The sequence below is a fragment of the Lepisosteus oculatus genome, chromosome 16, assembly GCF_040954835.1.
Source record: "Lepisosteus oculatus isolate fLepOcu1 chromosome 16, fLepOcu1.hap2, whole genome shotgun sequence".
NCBI classification, from domain to species: Eukaryota; Metazoa; Chordata; class Actinopteri; order Semionotiformes; family Lepisosteidae; genus Lepisosteus; species Lepisosteus oculatus.
Window position 1 is genome coordinate 7,537,224 of NC_090711.1, and position 21,687 is coordinate 7,558,910.

General features: G+C 37.7%; 1 protein-coding gene across 6 annotated transcripts in view; it reads left to right on the forward strand.

Annotated features, from left to right (window-relative positions):
- The window catches only part of sulf2b (sulfatase 2b), a 116,802-nt gene that overhangs the window by 81,426 nt on the left and 13,689 nt on the right, over positions 1 to 21,687 (forward strand). For all 6 annotated transcript variants that reach the window (XM_015364809.2, XM_015364812.2, XM_015364813.2 and 3 more), the window contains 6 exons: positions 5,396 to 5,629; positions 9,683 to 9,922; positions 13,333 to 13,484; positions 15,073 to 15,242; positions 20,134 to 20,284; positions 21,009 to 21,184. In XM_015364809.2, coding sequence (XP_015220295.2) covers positions 5,455 to 5,629; positions 9,683 to 9,922; positions 13,333 to 13,484; positions 15,073 to 15,242; positions 20,134 to 20,284; positions 21,009 to 21,184 — 1,064 coding nt within the window. In that variant the 5' untranslated portion in view covers positions 5,396 to 5,454. The remainder of the gene's footprint in view (positions 1 to 5,395; positions 5,630 to 9,682; positions 9,923 to 13,332; positions 13,485 to 15,072; positions 15,243 to 20,133; positions 20,285 to 21,008; positions 21,185 to 21,687) is intronic.

Sequence of the window (21,687 nt, forward strand, 5' to 3'; positions counted from 1 at the left end):
TTCAGAATATCCATGTTTTTAATTGATTTTACTGAAGTGTTATGTAAATCTCAAATAGTGGAGCAGATTCCAGCTTGATTCTGTGTTTTGTTTTGTATTTCACACGATATATGTTTTTGATCTTTACAGCTTCATGTTGAAGCACCGTTAGTCTGTTCGATAAAAAAAGCTCCAGTATGGTTTTAATTGTCAATATGTACAGTATGTTATTTTTTAATGATGAATGCTGCCATTTCATAAATATAAATAAACATATAAGAAAGACATATTTAATGTTTTGGTTGGTGTATTCTCCCAGACAGTAATGTGAATATTTTAAGATATTTTTGACTGTTGTTTTTTAATATGTATTCACACATTATCAAGCCATCATACTGATAGCATATATACCGCTATTGTTATTACTGAGGTTATTTTATTTGACATGTAAATCTCTGCAAGCTTTAAAGTGCCGAACAAGAATCCAAGAGTTCGAAGTCAAAGGATAGCAGAGGTGTTTTACTATGAGTTTTTCCTGTCTCTCTGAAATGAAATGACTGAACACTACATTGTGGGAATAGAAATAGAAAAGCAAAACAAGGCAAAATAAGAGAATTTGTTTTTAAAAGGTGATTTTTTTTCATTAAATGTTTGGTATTTTGTGTCATTACAAATTAAATTAAATTCATTTGCAACTTATGCGAAGCAGTGCCAGGAACACAGTGCTCATTTTAACAAGAATGTCATTTCTTTTTTGCCCCCTCTCCTTACATTGGTACGAGTATTATTACATTGGTTACTTTATTTGCTCTGTGTTGGGGAGTTCATCCAAGTGTCATTTTTTTTCCATTTTCACACTGACACCCTTGCTAAGTGAAACATTACAGATGTGTTTTACACCTGAAGACCTTGACTTCAGACCGGACGGGTCAGTTTCTGTATTGTATAATAACAACAAGTCTGAATCACTTCGAGACCTGTAATCTTTTTCATTTTGTAATGTAGGGGGCTGAAATGGGAATGTGAGCCGGTGAAAATCCTAGAATTTCTTTTGTTTTAATGAGAAAATGGACTGGGGTGGTTGCGGTAATTGGCTGCTTCACATTAAATAGATGCAAAACACTAGCATTAGTAGCATTTAACATTTAATAAGCCTGTAACAAGCTCACTGTGTGTTATACAGGCTCACTCTGTTCTGTTTTGTTTCTCTCACTAGTCTTTTGTAAATGGACACAGCAGGGTCTCTTGCTTCTCTCCAGTACCTTTATGTAGATTATGCAGAAATATACAAAGAACAGATAGTTTTGCCTGCTTAAGACCCTGTTGTACAATAACAACTGTTTCACAAAAGTAGAGGGTGAAAATAATTGATCGGACTAGGGGTAGGCTAACTGGGCAAAGACAGGCTTTTACAGGCTCCCTCTTTATCCCTTAGGAAAAAAATGCAAACCTTTTTTTTTATCAGTTGAACTCTTAATCAAGCACTGATAATGTGTGCATTGTAATTAAACATACCTACAAAATATGCACACAATTAATTCACACAAAAAGTAAATTATACAAGCCGATTTTCTGTTAGGTGATTTCAAATATTAACTTTATTTGTACTTTATTTGTAAATTACTTGTTTTGCTTGTATATGATATCACATCACCAAATAAAATATATAGAATGTATATTACTATTCAGAAGAGTAGACTGTTCAACTAAACAAAGTGTCCAGTGCTCTCAAACAGAAGTAACTTACAGATTCTCGGGCTGTTTTTCCTTGTAGCCATTTCAGAGTACGAGCAAGATTAATGGGTACAGTATGTAAAATCAGGTGCCTGTGTGATTTGATTCCTTCCTGCAGGTTTGCAGTCAGTGGAGATATATGAGCCCAGAGTTTACACTGCTGTGTTACAGTTGACCTGTGATTTTACTGTGATGGGTATTTGACTCCTTTACTCTTCCTAACACTATTGCATTGTTGAAAATGAGCTGCTCAGTCAGATGGTATGAATGTTCTTTCCCGAGATTATTGTTCAGATCTGCCAAAAAAAATGTGACAACACTGGAGCATCTTACTGGAAGATAGATCAACAAAATTTAACTGTCAGGTCTTTAAAACAACATTTTTCTGTTTGGGCGAGAATGATAGTTTAAGGATGCAAACGACAGCTTGTTTGGGTGACATTCAATTTGACGGGGACTTTAACACTTTGCAGTGATCCATGTGACAAGGCTCTGTCATTGCGCTTAGCTTTTTTTGGTATAGCTTGCGAATTCCAAAAGCGCACTTGAAGCCTTGATCGAAAAAGCTGTGGAAACAGCTCTGATTTAAGTATCATAAGTACCCTGTAGTGACTCCTTTAAAACTGCTGCATTCATACTTGAAAAACTGGCATACTGTATTAATTAATGACCTGAGAGGTGATTTCCAGTCTGACTAATCACAGGGATTCATGTGCACTGAAACCCCCTACCTCTTTGCCTATTCGGCTGCTCACACTCAAATCATGGTTCTAAAAATACTGTGAGCTGGAAGTTTAATTTGTCACCGTGTCTCCTGACACCACGAAGAAATCCCAAATTAAACATAAAGGATTTTTTAAACCTAGTGTATATTTTATTTAAACCCTTGATGCTGTGGTGAAATCTTATTTTAGGTGTTCTCTTCAAATATGAATTGAAGTAATTTTCAAAAGGCCTGTAAAATTCTCCCTGGAGAAACTAGCATTGGTTATGATCAGCGAAGCGCAATACTGAAGCACAGTTGCTTAACAGGGACTCTTTGATGTGTAACTATAAAGACCATAAGACTTCAATAGCCTTATCTGCCTCTCCAATCAGAATGGATGACTGAGAAAGGACCAGGCTAGATTAACTCTTTTCTTGATCTGTGATAGCATCAGGTATAAAAAAGATGTTTTTGTTTAAATACACAGATCAGTACACATTATTATTATTATTATTATTATTATTATTATTATTATTATTATTATTATTGTTGTTGTTGTTGTTGTTGTTATTTTTATTATTATTAAATAAATGTTGAACTTATACTTGAAGACCATTGTATTAAGTAATTAAATATAAGAAAGCTAACCCTAGGTCTATAGGCCTAAAATTGATGGATTTAATTGTAATATGAATCTGTACCATAGCCTATCCTGCGGTATATGAACTAGAAGTTTGTGAAATTCAATGTACAAAGTACAGGTACTCAACTACAGTACTTTGTTGAAAGTCACACCTAGAATGAGCACATTCAGTCAGGTCCTTGTTAGTATGTACACTACATCCTGACCTGAATGAATAAATGGATTTTTACGCTTGCTTAACCAAGTATCAATTAGTTTCAAGTCTTTAATGCTCTCATGAGTCTGGTGGCTGATTTAAAATGGTACGCATTAGAGGTTTCTCAAGCTGCAGCAGATGAAATCCAGAGATAGTTTATCACCATTTTTTTAAAAGTGTGATGCTTTTGAAGAATGGCCTTCATCATTCTGGATCATATACCCTTTCGTCTAACAAAAAAAAAGAAACTAGGACAGTTCTCTTGAGCCTGGAGGATGAGAAACAAAAATGTTTTTTCATCTCCATGTCCATCTTCAAATTCTGTCGATCCAAAATCTAAAGCTGGGTGTTCCCCTGTAACATTGTAGACACCACTCCAACACTAAAGTATGTATCATCTAGAAAAAAAATTAAAAAGCATCTTGCAGCAGTTACAAGCTTTAGTAAAATCTGTTTTCCTTTAGGTCCATAACAAAACCCATCTTTGTTATGCCTTCAGAAGCTGTAGCGGTGATCTTATATAATGGCATAGTTTCTATCCTTTCAGCACTCACTCCCACATATACTTGTCTGTCATTTCTCTCTTCGTATCTTTCCCTTAAAGCAACTCATTAGGGTGAAGCACAGCCATCTCCTTCCATTAGCACCTTGCTAGTTACCCATATTTTTATTGTGAGCATATTGTTACATGCAGGAGTGAGACGAAGGATACTGGGCTAATGCATTATTAATGGATAATAAATGATTGGTAGACTCTAAATGTCTCATTTATATGAAGCCTTTCTCTTACATTGTTCCTGTAGGGGTGCACCTGCCAAGCTCAGCCAGGATAGCAAACGTGTGTCAGAGCAGACCTCGCTTTTGCTGACAAATGTGAAGTTAAATAACATTTCATTTCAATAATAATTCTCATGAGCATTCCCATTGGTATTGGGTTTTTTTTAACCGGTAGTATCAAGTGTCTTTCACAGGACAGTACACACAGAGTAAAAAAGACATTTCTTATTGATAGATTGTTTAAATACAGTACTCATTATTATTGCTATTAGTAGCAGAAGTATTGTTATTAATACACAGGCATTTGAAAAAATATTTTTGTGGAACACCTTGAGACACCATCGCTGTGGTTTAATCAGAATCGCAGCCCGGACCTGAATGAAATCAGGAATCAGGAAATCAGGAATGAAATCGATGTGGAGACTGTACCTTCACCCAGGGCTGCTGCTCACCGTCGTGCTCTCTGAGGCTAGAAAGGCTCTTGGATGATGGAGAGAAGTAAAACACATCCTTGGCCAGAAGATCTTAAAGGGGTTTATTAATGTAAACATCAGATGTGAAATGCGAGGCTGAGATTTTAAATAGCTTGAACGCAAATTAGCCATCCGTGGTGATTCTGCAAGACGTTGCTGGGCAACTGCTAGGTGATAGGACAGCAGAGCAGATGCTTTTTGTTTCAGGTCTTCTCCAGCCCCTCTCCAGGTGCATTCCTGATAGACCGGCTGCTTGACTTAAAGATTACCGAAACATAAAGAAATACTGTGATTGCTCTGCCACTCATCAATAAAAATGTAAAATGATCAATTAAGTTTAAAAAAATCGAGTGCAACTTTTTTTCAAAACAATAAGGAATGGAAGAGATTTTCTTAAGGCTGAATGATTTGCGTGACAACTGCAAATCAAACCGTGTGTTTTTTTTTACCTTGCTAATTATGCTTGTTTTATAGCGCATCAAATAACTAGTTATATAAAAGACTGAATTCATATTTACACGGCAATTGGGACTAAAGAATAAAAGACACCAACAGAGAGTTGGGAATCCACAGACTTAATGGACTGTTCTCAGGTTTTCTGATAAAAAACGTTGCTCAAATTAATAAAGAGTTTTCAATGAAGCATCAATTAATGTCCATAAAAACAAGGGTGATAAGAGGTAGAAATATTCTTAAGAGATACTGATATAACAATAAAATAATATATCATAAAAACATGATTTGTAAACTCTTATTAGCAATTTATGTTCAATATGTTTTTCTTAATTTTGGTTCAATGTATACGCTATTTCTACAGCCCACTATCAAATGGAAAACCAACTCTTGGTGTTGATTTACTAAACGTATTGTTGTTTGCTGTATTCCAGGACACCTAAGAGCAAGGAAGAGCAATTTCTGCCTTGAAAGTGAGAGTTAGTCTGGAGAGATGGCACTGCTCGGGCTCTCCATCGGGCTTCTCATCGCGCTAGGCTCTCTGTCTCTGGGCGATGGCTCCATATTCCTGTCCAACCAACGCCTGAAGGGCCGTTTCCAACGAGACCGGCGCAACATCCGGCCGAACATCATCCTCATTTTTACAGATGACCAGGACGTCGAACTGGGTGAGTCCAGAAGAGCTGCCAGACCCCCCAAAAAATGCTTGATAAAGTGACCATAATTGTAACCCGCAGAAGGGACTTTGCTGGTACTGTAGGATTGTAAATTGCCTTAAACTAAATAATTTCCTGTCAAGGGCGGGATAGTGGCACAGTGGTTAGCATTGCAGCCTCACAGCTCTGGGACCCTGCGCCCAATTCCTGGGGTGCTGTCTGCGCAGAGTTTGTATGTTCACCCCATATTCACCAAAGAATTCCTTTGGTTATGTCAGTTTCCTCCCACAGTCCAAAAACATACTGGTAGATTAATTGGCTTCTGGGAAAGTTGGCCCTAGTGTGTGTGTATGCATGCTGAGTCTGTGTGTGCCTTGCGATATCTGGTATCCCCTCCAGAGTGAAGCCTGCCTTGTGCATGTTGCTTGCTGGGATATGGTTCAGCTACCCTGCAACCCTGAATTGGAAGAAGCAGTTAGAGAATGGATGAGTAGAGTTTCCTGTAAAGATTTGTTGTAAATCACAAGCAAAAAACAATGTATATTTGTATTGTGTTGTGCCGAGCCTATTTGTTTATTCGTACTTTTGTTATGCTTCAAATAACTTTGAAAATAGACATACTATTGTGTTTTTCCATTTAGAACTATTGGGGAATTTCTTTTCTTTGAAAGTCAGTAACTGTAGCCGTGATGATATCTCTATGACAAGGTTCAGCAGCTCTAATCAGAAGGTGAAGGACTTTGGCTAACTGCAGAGCTGCAAGGGGACAAAACAATCTGCCAATGAAACATTTATAGTCTATTCTCTGTCAAAGTGGATTAGGAGAAAGGAGAGCAAAATCCCCATTCATGATTCTGGCCATACTAATGGTGTTAAAGACTTGCTTTACTGTGCAATGTGAACCTTGGACTATCTGGTTATCTAAGACATAAGCAGGGCTTTTAGTAAAATCTATATTTTATCATATATATAAAATATAATACATAATATATATTATATATGTAATATAATATATTCTATAATTAGATGTTTTACTCTTTTTGTTATTCTACTCTGCTAAATGAAAGATTACCGAAGCATAAATGCACAATGCATCTTTTTACAATTCTGTTATTATTTTATACTGTAACTAACAGATAATGGCATCAAGTTAATAATAATACAGCTCTATTAATATTCTGTAGCATGTCAAACAACTGTATAATGAAATAAATACACCATATTTATTTTAATAAGTGTGTAATTGTTTCCATGTGCGTTTTTTGTTAAATCTTCAGCAATTTCTGAGCCTTAAGTAAATCCATAAAATGATTATTTACAGCTACAGTACAGAGATCATATAGATAGCACATCTCTACAGGCATTAGTTGCAGCAAATGATTTCAAGCTGTTAAGAGACAATTACAGTCACAGAGGAAATGGAATCTTTAATTTAAACCTCCATTTAAAGTAGCAGTTAATAATGACATGCTTATGACATGTGAAATAGGGTTGTGCTTCCCTGAAAAGGAGTTTGCTTTTTGTGGTTGCTGACAGTTTTTAGAAATTACCTTGCCCCAGAAAAACGAACATTAACTTAAACATATAAAATTGCTGCTGTTAATATACATATATTGAATCAGACAAAGAATATTGCAGCTGTTCTTACACATTTTTCTCTTTATAAAACTGGCATGGATAGCCACTTAAAAAAACAGCTACAGTTACTGAGAAAATTTAAAATGGCGTTGGACAGTATTCAACTCATTAGCAGGCACAACCTTCTCTGACACAGAATCTGGTGTGTCTCTGTGTCTTTAAAATATTCATGTATCACACATCAGAACATGCTTCTCCACCACCAAAACCACCAAAATGTATTTCCCAAAACCATCATCAGCCTTTCTCAGGTATTCAGATTCCACCTGTGCTCCAAGCATGTTCTGTTAAAACCACACATCAGCGCTTAAGCTTGAAATTTTACATGTGTGTGCCTGTATTGTAGAGCACTGATTGTGCTGAAGTGTTGGACCATTATCATACTTGACAGATGGATTTTGTCCTTCAACAATCACCACTGAATAAACCCTTGAAGGCTATGAATTAATAGCCAAGCATCTGTTTTCCTTAACCACCAGACAGCGGAAGGGCGTCACAGAAATAGCTGGGAATTGGCAGCACATTTAGGGTGAAATTATGCAATTGTGAGCCGTTTTTGTTCTGTTTTTCTGATTTCTAATCTGGGCTGACCTTTTTTGAGACAGCATTGTGCCCTGTAATTGTAATCACATATTCAATCTGATTTTGTTGAGCTTTATCTCCGGTTTGTTTAGGAAGGATTTTGTAATACTTGAGCTGATTTTATACTCACAGTAAAGCTAATGTATAAATATCCTTGAAAATATTTTTACTAGCTACATAATAGTTGCATAGACACTTACAATTATTTTTACTGTGAACTGGCATTCCAATGCTGGAGTTTTACAATTATCACTTATGTGCTCCCATCTGTAGAAAATACCAAAGCAAGATCAGTAAGATAGGTAGTGAGGTACAGTATTGACAGAATAATACAGTACCATATTCAACAATATCTGTAAAAAGCAATGTGTATAACATAAAATCTCAACACAAAATGTCTTTTAAAGTGCTTTGTTTGGAAGAATTTGGTCTGTCAGGACTGGTCCTTGATTTCAAAATATGTATATGATCCTGCACTTTTCTCACCATGTCTGTGAGTTCAGACAATTATCATATAGTATGAGATAAAATCTGCAATATATTCAACATGCCTTGTTTACACCCACACAAATTCTGATTACTGGAGATTGAATTTCAAATGGACATATGTGTAAAAAAACATATTTTGGACGTTTAATTGGCTTGAGCATGCTGTGAACATCTATTTTAAAAGTAAGCACACTTTTGACCTTTGTCATGATTTCAACACATGCACTGCAGGGAAACTGGAAAAGGTCAAGTGTAGCACGCTATCTGCAGCAGTAAATTTCAGAATGCCTTCCTCCCTCTTGTTATTAAGTTTGTCTTTGTTCTGTGAAACTGTACGGGATGGCATATTAAACAGCACTGTCCCCAGCTGGCTGGAGGCGTTTACACTGATGAAATGGAAAAAAACAGTTTCCTGAGTTTTCAGGCACTGAAAGATTGAGAATAACCTGGGTTAAAAAATCCAATATCAAGACACAAAATGACAGTAGTCTGGAGGTAGAAAAGGTATGAGCTACAGACAGAAGAGAATGTTACTGTATATTTTGTAATGCATTAAACAGACCATAATGATTTTCATGATATAATTATTTATATCATTTTTAATTGTCTTAAAATGGTGCATTAGTCCAATGGAGGTCTGAAAATGTTGTTTTCACAGGTTTTACTTTGCATATTGCTTTCTCCATAACATGTTGGATGGTTGATAGTTCCAGCAACTTGTCCTCAACTAAGTGGAAAGCTTTTGGTGAAATTTGGTGTATTTCGTGAAATGCATGTTTAGATTGGTACAATATGCATGTTCATACCTTTTTATAGATCTTTGCAAAATGAGCTTTTAGGAAGCTTACAAGACTGTATTGCTGGACTACATTCATTTGCATCCTACAGAAACTCATCTTCTTTTTATAAAATACCAGATCACTAACCACTTGACCTGGTGCGCCCTATTTTATTATTCTCCCTGTCTGTGTGTCTGTGTTTCTCATGGAGAGCAAGTTATGCGAAAAGACAAATTCCTAATACAAGAAATTGTATATGGCCAATAAAGTGATCTTATCTATCCATCTTATCTTTATGGATCTCCATTTCGGTTAATATTAGCAATGTGGAATCTTAACGTCTGTTCCAGTCTAAAGTTTCAAGTTGTGTTTTTAAGTGTACTTTGGTACAGCTGGTCTTCAGTACAAGAGTGACCTGTGCCATCTTCCTTTAATTTGGCGCAGCCCTTTGCTTTGGAAAAATAGAGTGATATTAAATGTGTGAAATGTATTGTGCTTGATCTTTTTTCCCTCACCAGTCCTTAACCACTCAATCTAAGGATGTTCTTTACTCAAAAGTGTGTCTCTGTGTCTCCAGGCTCCATGCAGGCCATGAACAAGACGCGGCGGATCATGGAACAAGGCGGCATTCACTTCTCCAACGCCTTCGTCACCACGCCCATGTGCTGCCCGTCACGGTCCTCCATGCTGACGGGGAAGTACGTCCACAACCACAACACCTACACCAACAACGAGAACTGCTCCTCGCCGTCCTGGCAGGCCCAGCATGAGCCCCACACCTTCGCCGTATACCTCAACAACACCGGCTACCGCACAGGTGCGCCCTGATAGCTGCGCCACACCCGCGGAGAACGTGTAAAGCCCATCAGAGGCAAAGCTTCTTATTTGATTTTAGTGGAGTCAAATCTCAACGATGACCGAATTTTGAGATCGCTGTCGTGATTTCGGTGGTAGAGAAAACGTGAAGGGCCCAATGTTTGAGATAAGAAAGAGAAAAGGTCACAGTGACCTGTTGCTTGACTAGCCAGAGCAAAAAGAGGTGTTAAAGGGCGTTGGTGCTGCCTTGTGTGTTATGTTGGCAAAAATAAATCAAATGTCTGTATGGTCTGAATATGAAGTTTTTTGTACACCTGATGTTAATGATAATTCTGACAATTGGCTAATGTCAGGCCTTCTGTCTTAGATACTGTAACTCTGGTTTATTTTAGTTGTTTAGCACTGAGGATAGTCACCTTCTGTTTGAAACATCCCTCCTTTCACTTTTCTGCTCCACATCTTTTAAGTCCTGCAGTCGGTAATTTATTTCTTAAATAAGCAGTGCTCACGTCTTAGGATTTTGATTCCCAAATGACCTTAACTGTGATTATTGAGGGTTAATAGATGTGCACACAATGTTATTGGGTGTTGTTGGTAGAGCGCATTTGAAACTTTGAACGGTGTGAAATTGACTCCTGTGCTACACCCCAGAGGTGGGGGAGCTTCAGTGTACAGTCGCTGGCTCAGCACAGTCCTTATTGTGCCGGGCTTTTGAATCCTGTAATATCCTGTGTTCTGTGTTCACAGTCAGTGGTTCCCGCAGCAGAGATAGATATGGAAGCAAAGAGAAATGTATTTATACTATCTGAGGTTATCCCTGTATTTTAATGGACCAGCAAGTGCTAAATGCTTTTTTTGAGCATTTCCAAAAGGCCGTTTTTCTCTTGTTTAACTTTCTGAAACTGTCAGAATCTGCTTTAATTCATTGTTCCCCAAAAGGTTTGTTCCTCAGAAGTGTTCAGTGGAGTATTCGATACTGTACTGAAGTAATTCCCTTAAGAAAAAAAATATTTTTTATTCAGAAGGTTAACTGGTTTCATTTTGTAAATATTATTCTATATCACAATTAAATCCCAAACCCGAGAGTTTATTGAAACATTATTTCACTCTACTTTTACTAATTTTATATGCATTTACTCAAACTAGTAATACTTCCAGATCGGTGCTTTTGCGTTCAGTTGTCTTTGGCCTTTGGAGAAAGTAGATGGTTAGAAATGTCAAGTAAAGGTGCCAACTTTACACAATGTTTTCAGTTTTTCATTTCAGTCAAATGCCTTCAAGTCATAAAAATAAGTATTTTGCTATATAATAAATGTATGCTTGCCCATAACTTTTCCCCTGAAATGACAAAGAACAAGGAATTGCATGAAATAAATGTAAAAGCAAAATATTGCATTTCTAAATAACAATAACAGAATTGTTAAGCTTAAACAGTGCACTGAAGTTAAATTGCTTGCTTAAGCAATTAGTGGGACAGTCTTTTGAATAGTAGTTGTACATAATGTATGTAAAAAGGTAATGCCAAGAATTGGATTTTGTGCTGTAAGTTATATAATGTACCAAAGAGACAGAGAGAAAAAGTACCCTACTGTAAGAATTGCATAAACAGTATCTAAATGTAACAATTTTAAGAGAATATCTGCACAAAATGCAAGCTCCCAGATCGTTTTACACCTTCTACCCTCCCCAAGCAGAAAAACAAATAGAAAGCATATTTGTCTTTGTGAACTGTTTCCAAGATATTCTGCCGGATGTCAATGAAAACGAAAAGGGCGAAGGCTATTGATTTTATGAAGGTTTTCGATCGTTTGCAGAGGCCATTTACTTTCTCATTTCTCTGTGAATTCCAGATTTTAAACACAGTCTGCAGTATTTTATAGAGTTTGCTTGGTATCCAGAAGGAAAGTAAAGTGTTTCATTGACCCTTGCGCAAAGATAATCCTGGTTGTTTTCCTGAATCAAGTGGATTTTTAATTTTATTAGCTATGGGTTTAACTTTTCATGAAAGGCATGTTAAATGGGCTGTTACAAATCACAGAAGAACAAGGAAAAAAAATGTTTTCCTATGTTTCTTGTAAATTTTACAATATATAAACAAATATATAGCTGCACATTTAAAATTAATGGCTAATTAATACTTTAGAATGTTCCCCCAAAATAAATATTTTTATAGAATGCCTTCAATATTCATTTATGCTTATAAATATGTAGTTGGAAGTAATTTGAGAAGTAATTTAAGTAATAATTTTGTTCATATCCATTGCTTTGACAGTCTAGTCTTCCAAGCTTGTTTTATGAGGTAAACACTTAAAGAAAATCTAATCCAGATAAATCATGTGGGACCTGATATGAATTCTTAATGATAACTGTAAGTGTAAACAGTGATAGTTCAGTATCTTAAATGTTACAGCAAAAAGCTTGTTTGGATTCATTTCTGTAAGAACTGCGGTCCTCCAGCTCTAAACCATAATCCCAAGCCATTAGCCCACACTTCCTCCATTTAAGTAATATACAGAACAAAACAGAAAAGAGCACAGTCATTTAAAAGTAATTTAGCATGGCCTCTGCACTGACCTGTGTCTGTTGTGTGATTTGTCTGGAGCATCAGACATTACATTCTTTTTTTGATAAAAAGAATCTCGGTTTTCTACTCAGTTTTTTTTTTTCTCCTAAAAAAGTCCTACTGGAGCTCCTTACAGAAATTTAAAAAAATAATAATAAAAAAACATTATACTATTCATTATCGCATCTTCTAGAACTAAATTATTTCTCCATTAGAGTGAAAACTATGTGATGCAAAATGGCTTTGCACAAAAATCTAATGTTTATACTTTCCATAGACAGTCTATTAAACAGCTGTTTAAGTTAAATTAATAATAAAACTCTACGTTTCTGTTTTGTTTTTTTGCTACGTGTTCCAACCGTTCTCTTGAGAGTGAAATGACAAGTTATCAGGCTTGTTTGAGTTTTTCTTCATTGATCACAACAAAGCGTTACATGCAGGGTAATATTCCGACATCTGTAAAGGCAATGAAGCACAAGACACATCTTGGAAACAGCTTTCTAACAACACTTGAAGCCTCTTCTGTACAAGCGAAAAAAATGTCATGCTTCTGTTCCTCGTTAAGTACCAGTCGCAAAATATTTTTGACTAAAATCACTCTAGTGAAACGGGCTCCACTTGTTGAGTTTCAAAACATATATTAGCACAAAAGCTCACTCAAAATTTAGGACCTGAACACCTGAAAGCTTGTTTTTGAACGTTTAACATTTTCTGCTGGCACAAGGATGCTTGGATGTAATTTGTACTTCTGTGCTTGCGTATGCTGTGTATTCTAGTGTTTCTGCTGGAGAGGAAGTACTATTTTTTGTGGGATAAACAAACATTTTGTTTCCTGTCTGTGCTCTTAGCTTTTTTTGGGAAGTACCTCAATGAGTACAATGGGTCCTACGTCCCACCGGGTTGGAAGGAGTGGGTGGGTTTGGTGAAGAACTCCCGGTTCTACAACTATACCCTCAGCAGAAATGGCGTCCGGGAAAAACATGGCTTCCAATACCCCAAGGTATCATGGTGTCATTCTCTTGATTAAATTATTTTTTAATTGAATCCACTCCACAAATATTCTTTATTTAGCTCATTACACATTTATGCACATACTGTATATGAAAATATATATTTGTATATCTCAAGTAAATGAGATTGGAATTTTTTTTAAGCCGTATTACTTTGTATGTTCAATACATGTAGAGCAACACTATTGGTCTCCGCTTTTATTCCACATCTGTGAATTTTAGGGTGGTTCTCTAACATTTATTTTTTTAAATTGTGGATACAGTACACTCAAATGTTCTTTATATATGACATTCAGTGGGAACTAAGCAACATGGTGTTTTTCCCCAGCCAGTGCAACTTAATCTTTTCTGCCTGAATGACTCACAAGGTGTGGTAAAATGAGTTTGGGGCTTTGGGGGAGGGGGGGCTGACTCAGCTAGGATGGGACATTAGTCTTATTCAGGAAAAGAAATCATAAGGTTGCAGTGGAGGCTAACTGTACCATCCTTCATGAGGAACCTGCTCACTAGAGATCTACAGCGCTAGCATTCCCAATTCAGAACATTTATAATAAGGGTAAGAATCATTACTTGAAATGTTTTAATTGAAATTAATTGGAGCAGAACCCAGTCCTGCAACAGCCAGGAACATGTTGGATACCATCACCATCTCGCCCTTAAAATACTCCATTAGTGTGGTATTCACATTTTTCAAATTAAAATTAGCAATTTCATTCACCAGCTGCTGATATTGAATGAGGCTTGGCGTGTTAAAGCAGCACTTTGGAACCATTCAGAAAACCCTAATTCTCCAGCAGACGACATGGGGGGTGCTCTTGCAGGTCAGAGACACAGCTGTGTCAAACCCAGCCAAAACTCGGGCTTTTTAGGGTCCTTGAGTTTTTTTCTTTTTTTTTGTTTCTCTCCACAAAACGTTTTGCACTCTCCATTTCAGAGCCTGGAGTTTTATTTTCACACTGAGCCAGAAGAAATCAGCAACACCTGGCACCAATTTTTACTCTTGTGCTGTTTGCCAACTGTTGCAAGACCTGGGCAGTGGAAAAAATGCCTCTGGTGGATAGAGGGGTCTCCAAAGCAAAATATTGCTTGTAAATGTTTCCAACATGGTCATGGAAAGATTGATTTCCCTACCTTAATGGAATTATTATTGGGAAGATTTGTCTCATTCAAAGATGTTGAAGAGATGTTGAACTCCATTTTGTAGTTATAAAAGTTCAGTTTCATGCTACTGAGATTATGATAACATAAAACAATCGAAAAAATAACTAGAAAGCTCAACCAAACTCATGAGGGATATTAAAAGAATATTAAAAAATATTTTTTTATAATTTGTTAGTAGTTACAGTAGTATTTTACATTTTGATTTCTTTGCTTAATCTGCATTTTTCATCAATGCAGAGGGCAAATACAGATGTGGGCTTCCTTGTTTGTGCTATTGGTGCTTTGGGAGTAATTAATCATGAAACACACCAAGAAAAGATTTTTAAGCTGACAGAATGATGTGACTAGAAATGTTTTTTTTTTTATTTTACTGTAGCAAATGCTAAGCACTTGGTTATTATTTTTTATGCTCTTCAGGATTACCTGACTGACCTCATCACTAACGACAGTATCAGCTACTTCCGCATGTCCAAGAAGATGTACCCCCACCGCCCTGTGCTCATGGTGCTAAGTCACGCTGCCCCCCATGGGCCAGAGGACTCTGCTCCCCAGTACTCCAACGCCTTCCCCAATGCCTCCCAGCACATGTAAGTCTGCATAAACTTTCCCCTCCCAAAAATTGTTCTTTTTATTCAATGCTTTTTTAGTTAATTGGACCTTTGAGGTTGTTATTTAAAATCTGATCTTCATAATATCCTCAATAGTGTATTGGAACAGTGATCACAGATCGCTTCAAAGCGGCACTAGATGAACAGTATATGGAGATATTTGTTTCGAAACCTTTTTTTTTTAAATGAGACGAAATGTTTTTTTTTTTAAATGACTGCTCTTTTTCTGGAAGGAGGAAAACCTTTCCTTGGCACGACATCGCCTGACTTAAGCTCACATTGAAAGATGCCGTTGTCGGGGCGACGCGTTACTTGACATTTTCTAAACAAACCAGAAGTCCGAGTGAAGTCTGCATGATGCCCTACAAGGCTTTGAGCAAAGACCTTCATGAAGGGAAAAAGCAGCCCGTTCTGTAGTGCCTTCCATGCAGCCTCTGTACTCCTTTTGTACTCCTGTGCTCCTGACTCTCTTCAGCGAACATTTTCAACATCAGAAGTCCTTTAACCTTTGTTTGAAAATCAGAATAATCAAATTAAGGAATCTGCCCCCTTTTGCACAGGAAAGGAAAGCTAGTTGTCTACTGGATGACAACTATTTCCTTATGAGAGAAGAACAGCCCTGAGTCTTGCCCAGAGAGGTCTGCAGGATTTGTCCCTCGCAGTGACATGAGGGTTAAAAAGGGAAAGAGTGCTACAGAACTTAAACAGCACATAACGGTGGTAAACAGTGGAATTGGTGTAATTTGCACAGATGATGTAGTACTTTTAACGGCACAATGGATATAATAATTCAGCTTTTATAACCTGAGTGCTTTAGAAAAAAAAAACATGACATCTGTTCTGAAAAAAAAACTCTGTGCTGCCTTATTTTTACCCCAAGTTCACCCCTGTGAGAAATTCATGAACTCCTTTTGGCCGAGATGCAGCAGAGCAGCAGTTTGTGATACCGCAGAAATTGGTTAGCTGTATGGAAAGCTTTCCTGGCAAGTGGAGGAGGTAGCTTTTCTTTTTGCTAAAACTCGTTTTTTTTCCCACAGCTGCAGACAGAATTCCTCTGTTCTTCAATAGGAGCTCTAAGTCAGGCTTTAACACTATGTTAATGCACAGTCTCACAGCCTCTCATTCCCTCCCTCTGTTCGTGAGCCATTTGGCAAAGGAAGGGCAAGTCACAACTTTCATTCCCAGTGTCAGCTGACTTTTAACTGCTGCCTACTCCTAATTGCTCACCAGCTGGGATCAGTCTTGAAAGCCCCCAGGCAAAATATCTCTCACTGGGCAGCACCATTCCAAACCATGTGGACAACATTCTTATCTAATTCTGGAATGGCTCGGGTGAGACCAATGTTCTTGCTGCGGCGTAACAGCATTTTAGCTTATCCAGAAAAATGTTAGTAATGACATTTTAACCAGTGCACAGGCTCTTGTACTAAAATCCTCTTTCAATGCCTTGTAAAGGTCAGGCTAATTAATTTTTTAAAAAGTGTTGTTTTACTTTTCTGTGTATGTCTTCTGCATTGGAATTGATAGGCTATAAAGAATCACACTTGCATTCTGTAAGTGTAGATATTCTGCGCTGTAGTTCAGAACACTCTAAATTATTATACATTTTTCTTTACATCAGGTTTAGCGTGCTATGTTTGTACAGTGTAGTTTTAACATAATTATGAATGCTGTATATACAGTACTACCTTTAGCTCATATCAATAACCAGTTGCAGTCTAAATAAGTGTACATTTTCCTTCACAACAAGTGTAGGGTGCTTCCTTTGTACAGTATGTTTTAAATACAGTTATGAATGACATATACAGTACCTTTAGCTCAGATTAATAATGAGTTGGAGAGATTTCCATGACATTAAATTCTGTCAAGGTCTGCCAACGCACTGGATCAGATGGAGTGTTACAATAACTGAAAGCTTCTAAGAGCTTGTATCTTTTTGCTCCCTAACTCAGTATGTCCTCGCAGTAAAATTTTCCCCACACATTTTGTTTTACCACGTTTGCTACAGTGCTTCTCCATGTCCTTGTCTCCTCTCCCAGTTCTGAATAGTCATATGAAGAGAAACGGTAAGACACAGGGCATCAGCCGTACAAGAGGGAGATGTGAAGCACATGGGCATACCGCCTACTGTATATAGCCTTCCAGCAAACAAAACAGACATATCACTTTAATACTGTATTGCTAATTTTAAGTGATCTGTGTTAACAAAATATCTATTCCATTTTCTTTCTGTGTCTACCATGAGCTCAATATTTGTTCATTGTTTGATGTGCTGTAGAACATCCTGTAAGTTGAAACCATCTTTTAGAAAGAGCTTGTACAAAAGCTTTGCAAGCAATAAACCATTGACCCTATGGGAGTTGCTTTACAGACCAGCTGTTTAATTTAAAATTAAACTTTAAGAATGTTCATGCATTGACAAAAACAAAACACTGGGCTTGGGACCGTGCGAAATTAATTTTTAGTCCTGCGATTCCTAAGGATACCACAAATAATGCTTTTAATTCCCATTTGAAAAAGTATAGCACATTTTGATTGCTTTAGTAATGCAATGTTCCCAGCTAATGGCACCACGAAAGCCGACCATTTGAGAATGAAGCAGTAAGAAAAGGCTGTTTGGGTTTTTCAGTAATTGGAAAAGACATTTAGCATTACAAATGCTTCATCTAAAGACTCTTCTGAGTTTGCTCTAATGTGTTTCTTTAGTGCTGCTGGTGTTTTCTTTTTTAATTGCTTTATGAGTGCAGTACTATGTTTATTACCTTTCTAAAGGTGTCATATATTTTCCTTTTTAGCCATCTAAAACAGGCGACAGTGATCACCTCTCTGTTCTTTGTTTAACTGGGATGAAAAGAATCATTCTTAGTTCCTCTGCCTTCCTTTGCTCTGTTTTTCGCTTTTTATCGCTCTGCCCTTCTCACCCCTGCTTTTCTCTTCCATTTCCCCCTCTCTGCTATGATTGCTGCACTACAGTATGTGTCCTCACCTTTCGGATTCTGAGAAAAAATATGATTGTCCAGGTCATGGGACAATCACCGATTTCATCGGCAATCAGTCTTTTCTCCATTTACTAAAGATCTCTTACCCCATGTTTAGCAGCTGGAAGCTTGTGGAAGAATCTGTTTAGTCTGAAAGGATTATGCATCGGGTAATAAAGAGAAGACAGCAGGGAGGAGGCAAGATTTAACTGCTGGGGCCTTGGGCTCTGCCAAGAAAGCTCTCTTGAGCGCTAATGCCTACCGGTGGGGTAAAGTTTGGAGCATGTTAAAAAGGGTTTTAAAGCGGTGAAGAATAGCAATAAATACAGTTCACTGATCCTTAATCGCCTTTCGGATCTATTAAAATGGTTTAGATGCGGTGGCCTCCTGTGGCTGCTGTGGAGTACTACAATTGAAGGGGCGTCATTTATGCCTTCTGTCACCTGAGAAGAAGCCATCAGGGATTTGAGTTAATATTACAGAGAACATCCCTCCAGGGAATGAATACAAATGAATACAGGCCACAGCCAGATGTTTTTTGTGCTTGGTTGAATGTCAATGGCCTGCTTGCTTGAAATGGGAATGTAGACTTGTATTTAATGCTCTGTCTTCACCCCTTTTTCTGAGTGGTTCTCTTCATTCCATCTCTGCTTTATGTGGTTTATTGATCATCTACGGTTTGATTTTGCAATAGGGCCGGACTGCAAAAAAAAATATGTTGTTTGGTTTGAAGTTTTTGCCAGCAATAATTCACTCAGACGCACCTTCTTTGACTGTGTGATCCCGCCACCTGCAGTTATGTGCGACTGGAGGGTTCATTTGGATGAGCAGGGAATACAGAAGGGGGTAAATGGATTGTGAACTAATTAATGTCATGGTTCACAGTCACTTATCATATTCATGCAGCATATGTCATGTGAATGGCTGGAGCATTTTGAAATATTACCCAAGTGATTGTTACAACACTACATGGCAACTCAGATTTCAGTTTTTAGTCCAAACTCAAGGATATTTACAGTGTATCTGAACAATAATGGCTTCTAGATAATATTCAGGTACTGTTTTGCTGCGCATGGCTGTTTTTGTACCCACATCATGTAGAGGGATGGGACTTAATTGTATTTCATTATATTCATTCTGGCAGCAGTGAATCATATTAAAGTAAATATATCGTTGATTTACTCACAAATTGGACTCACAAACCTCAGAAGGATGGAAAGGATGGAGATAAGGTCATTTAATTTTGTGCAGTGTATCCTGAGTTTACTTTTCTGCTGTTAATAAGCTATTCACATGCAGTAATGAACTCACTGGTTTTATATTAACAGAATCATGATGTAACTATCCATTACACAAGGGGCTGTGAGTCTTTCAGTGTTAGGTAGAATGGATAGAACATTGGACATGAAGTGTAAATTATGAAAAGATATATACAAGTGTTTTTTTAAAAACAAGCTTTGAATGTCAAGGTACACACATATCACTCTCAAATAGTGATGTGCAAATGAAAAAAATGTTGTCCCTAAAGTTATATTTTCTGTGTTGACAGTAAATTTTATATCTAAATGGTGTGAATCAGAGTTTATTCACACATCATTGTATTCAGATCACATGCATATTTGCTCCACATCCTATGAAATTATGATGAAGACTTTCTCCAACATATACATTATATACTGTATTTGCGGGAGTTTTTTAGACATTTTTCAGGAAAAAAGTCTATTACCTTTTTAATTTGGGTACCAAAGGTTGTAATATAGTACCAGTACAGCGTGCCAACAAAAATGCAGGGTCAAACAGCTCTTGAATTTCCATTTGTTTCCCAGTCTCATCCAGAAGCTTTTTTATTGTTGCTTTTAATTGTTTTTTTTGTTTTGTAATTGCTGTGCCAGCACGCCAAGCTACAACTACGCCCCCAACCCCGACAAGCACTGGATCATGAGGTACACTGGCCCCATGAAGCCCATCCACATGGAGTTCACCAACATGCTCCAGAGGAAGAGGCTGCAGACGCTGCTGTCGGTGGACGATTCAGTGGAGAGGGTGAGCGCTGGTTTCCTGTGCTCCGGCTGAGCGGATTCCCTACCTGGGCTGTGCTCCTCCCCACGGTGTGCGTTTTTTTGTCGTCTGCTGGCATCGAGGCAACAGAGGCTGCCAGTCGGGCTGGAAGATTCACGAAGTGTATGGCTTCACTCTGGAGAGTGAAGGTCCAATTCAATTAAGTTCTAGCTGGCAAGACATGCTTTAGAAAGATTAAACATATGCAGCAAACAGAGCAAAAAAGAGGGATTTATATTTCTTTACCATTTCCGGCATTCGTTCTATTAAAATAATCATACTACTTGCTCTCTGTTTATTGGACTTGGAATATTTTCTTCTATAAATATTTTTTTCTGGTCTTGCATCTGTTGAAATGCACCAACAATACACTGTATAAAGCTGTCATCCCACTGTGCCTTGTTTGAAACGCAGAACTACACGCCTTACCGCTTGTTATGGGTGGTTTGGTAAAGCCAACACACGTCAGTGAGAACAAGGATGAATTGCCATTGGGTTTAATAACTCTCTTTCTTACCCGTGCTGAGTGGAGGTGAGCACAGTTTTGGGCTCCCAAGTATACAGAAGGTTATTTTGCTCCTGTTAAAGGGAGCAAATACATGCGAAGAACTGAAACTGTCTTCATGACCCAGAACTTAGCAGGACACAAAGATGAGTTGTGTGTTGTTAAACCCTGTGCCAGGTTGGTAACTCCTTTGTTTTTCCACAGGTCTACAACATGCTGGTCGAGACAGGTGAACTAGAGAACACCTACGTCATTTACACCGCTGACCACGGGTATCACATCGGACAGTTCGGGCTGGTCAAGGGCAAATCCATGCCATATGAGTTTGACATCCGGGTGCCATTTTACATACGGGGACCCAATTTGGAGGGAGCTACAATGTAAGTTCATCTTATTTCCTGTATATTTTTAGACGATTTCCTTGAGGGAAGGACACACACCTTAAAGATTCTGTAGTAATCTTTGACTGTTGTTGAAACAGGACATGCTGCTTCTAAGTTTCCTGCTTACTCTGTTTTATCCAGTCTGTTATTTGTTATTCAGCCAGTCTGACGTATTGCAAGGGCTAAACTTTTCCTGTTACACCGCTCTATGAAAGTTATCTATTTTCAACAAAGTTGAATTTGTAGGAACATTATTCATTATAGGTCCCTGTTCCTGACCACGGCCATTTTCTCAGATTGTCCTAGCCCGCTCTTTGAGAACCTCTGCACGTACAGTATGCTTATCAGGCATTTAGGCCAACATGTGGAAACAGCTATGAAATTATGAAATCCTGTAAACACAGATTGTACAGCATGTCACGACCCTGTGCGATTTCCTACATTACAAGTTGGATTAGTGGAGTATGTAGCAGTTCTATAGGTCTATTTTTAGTTAACCT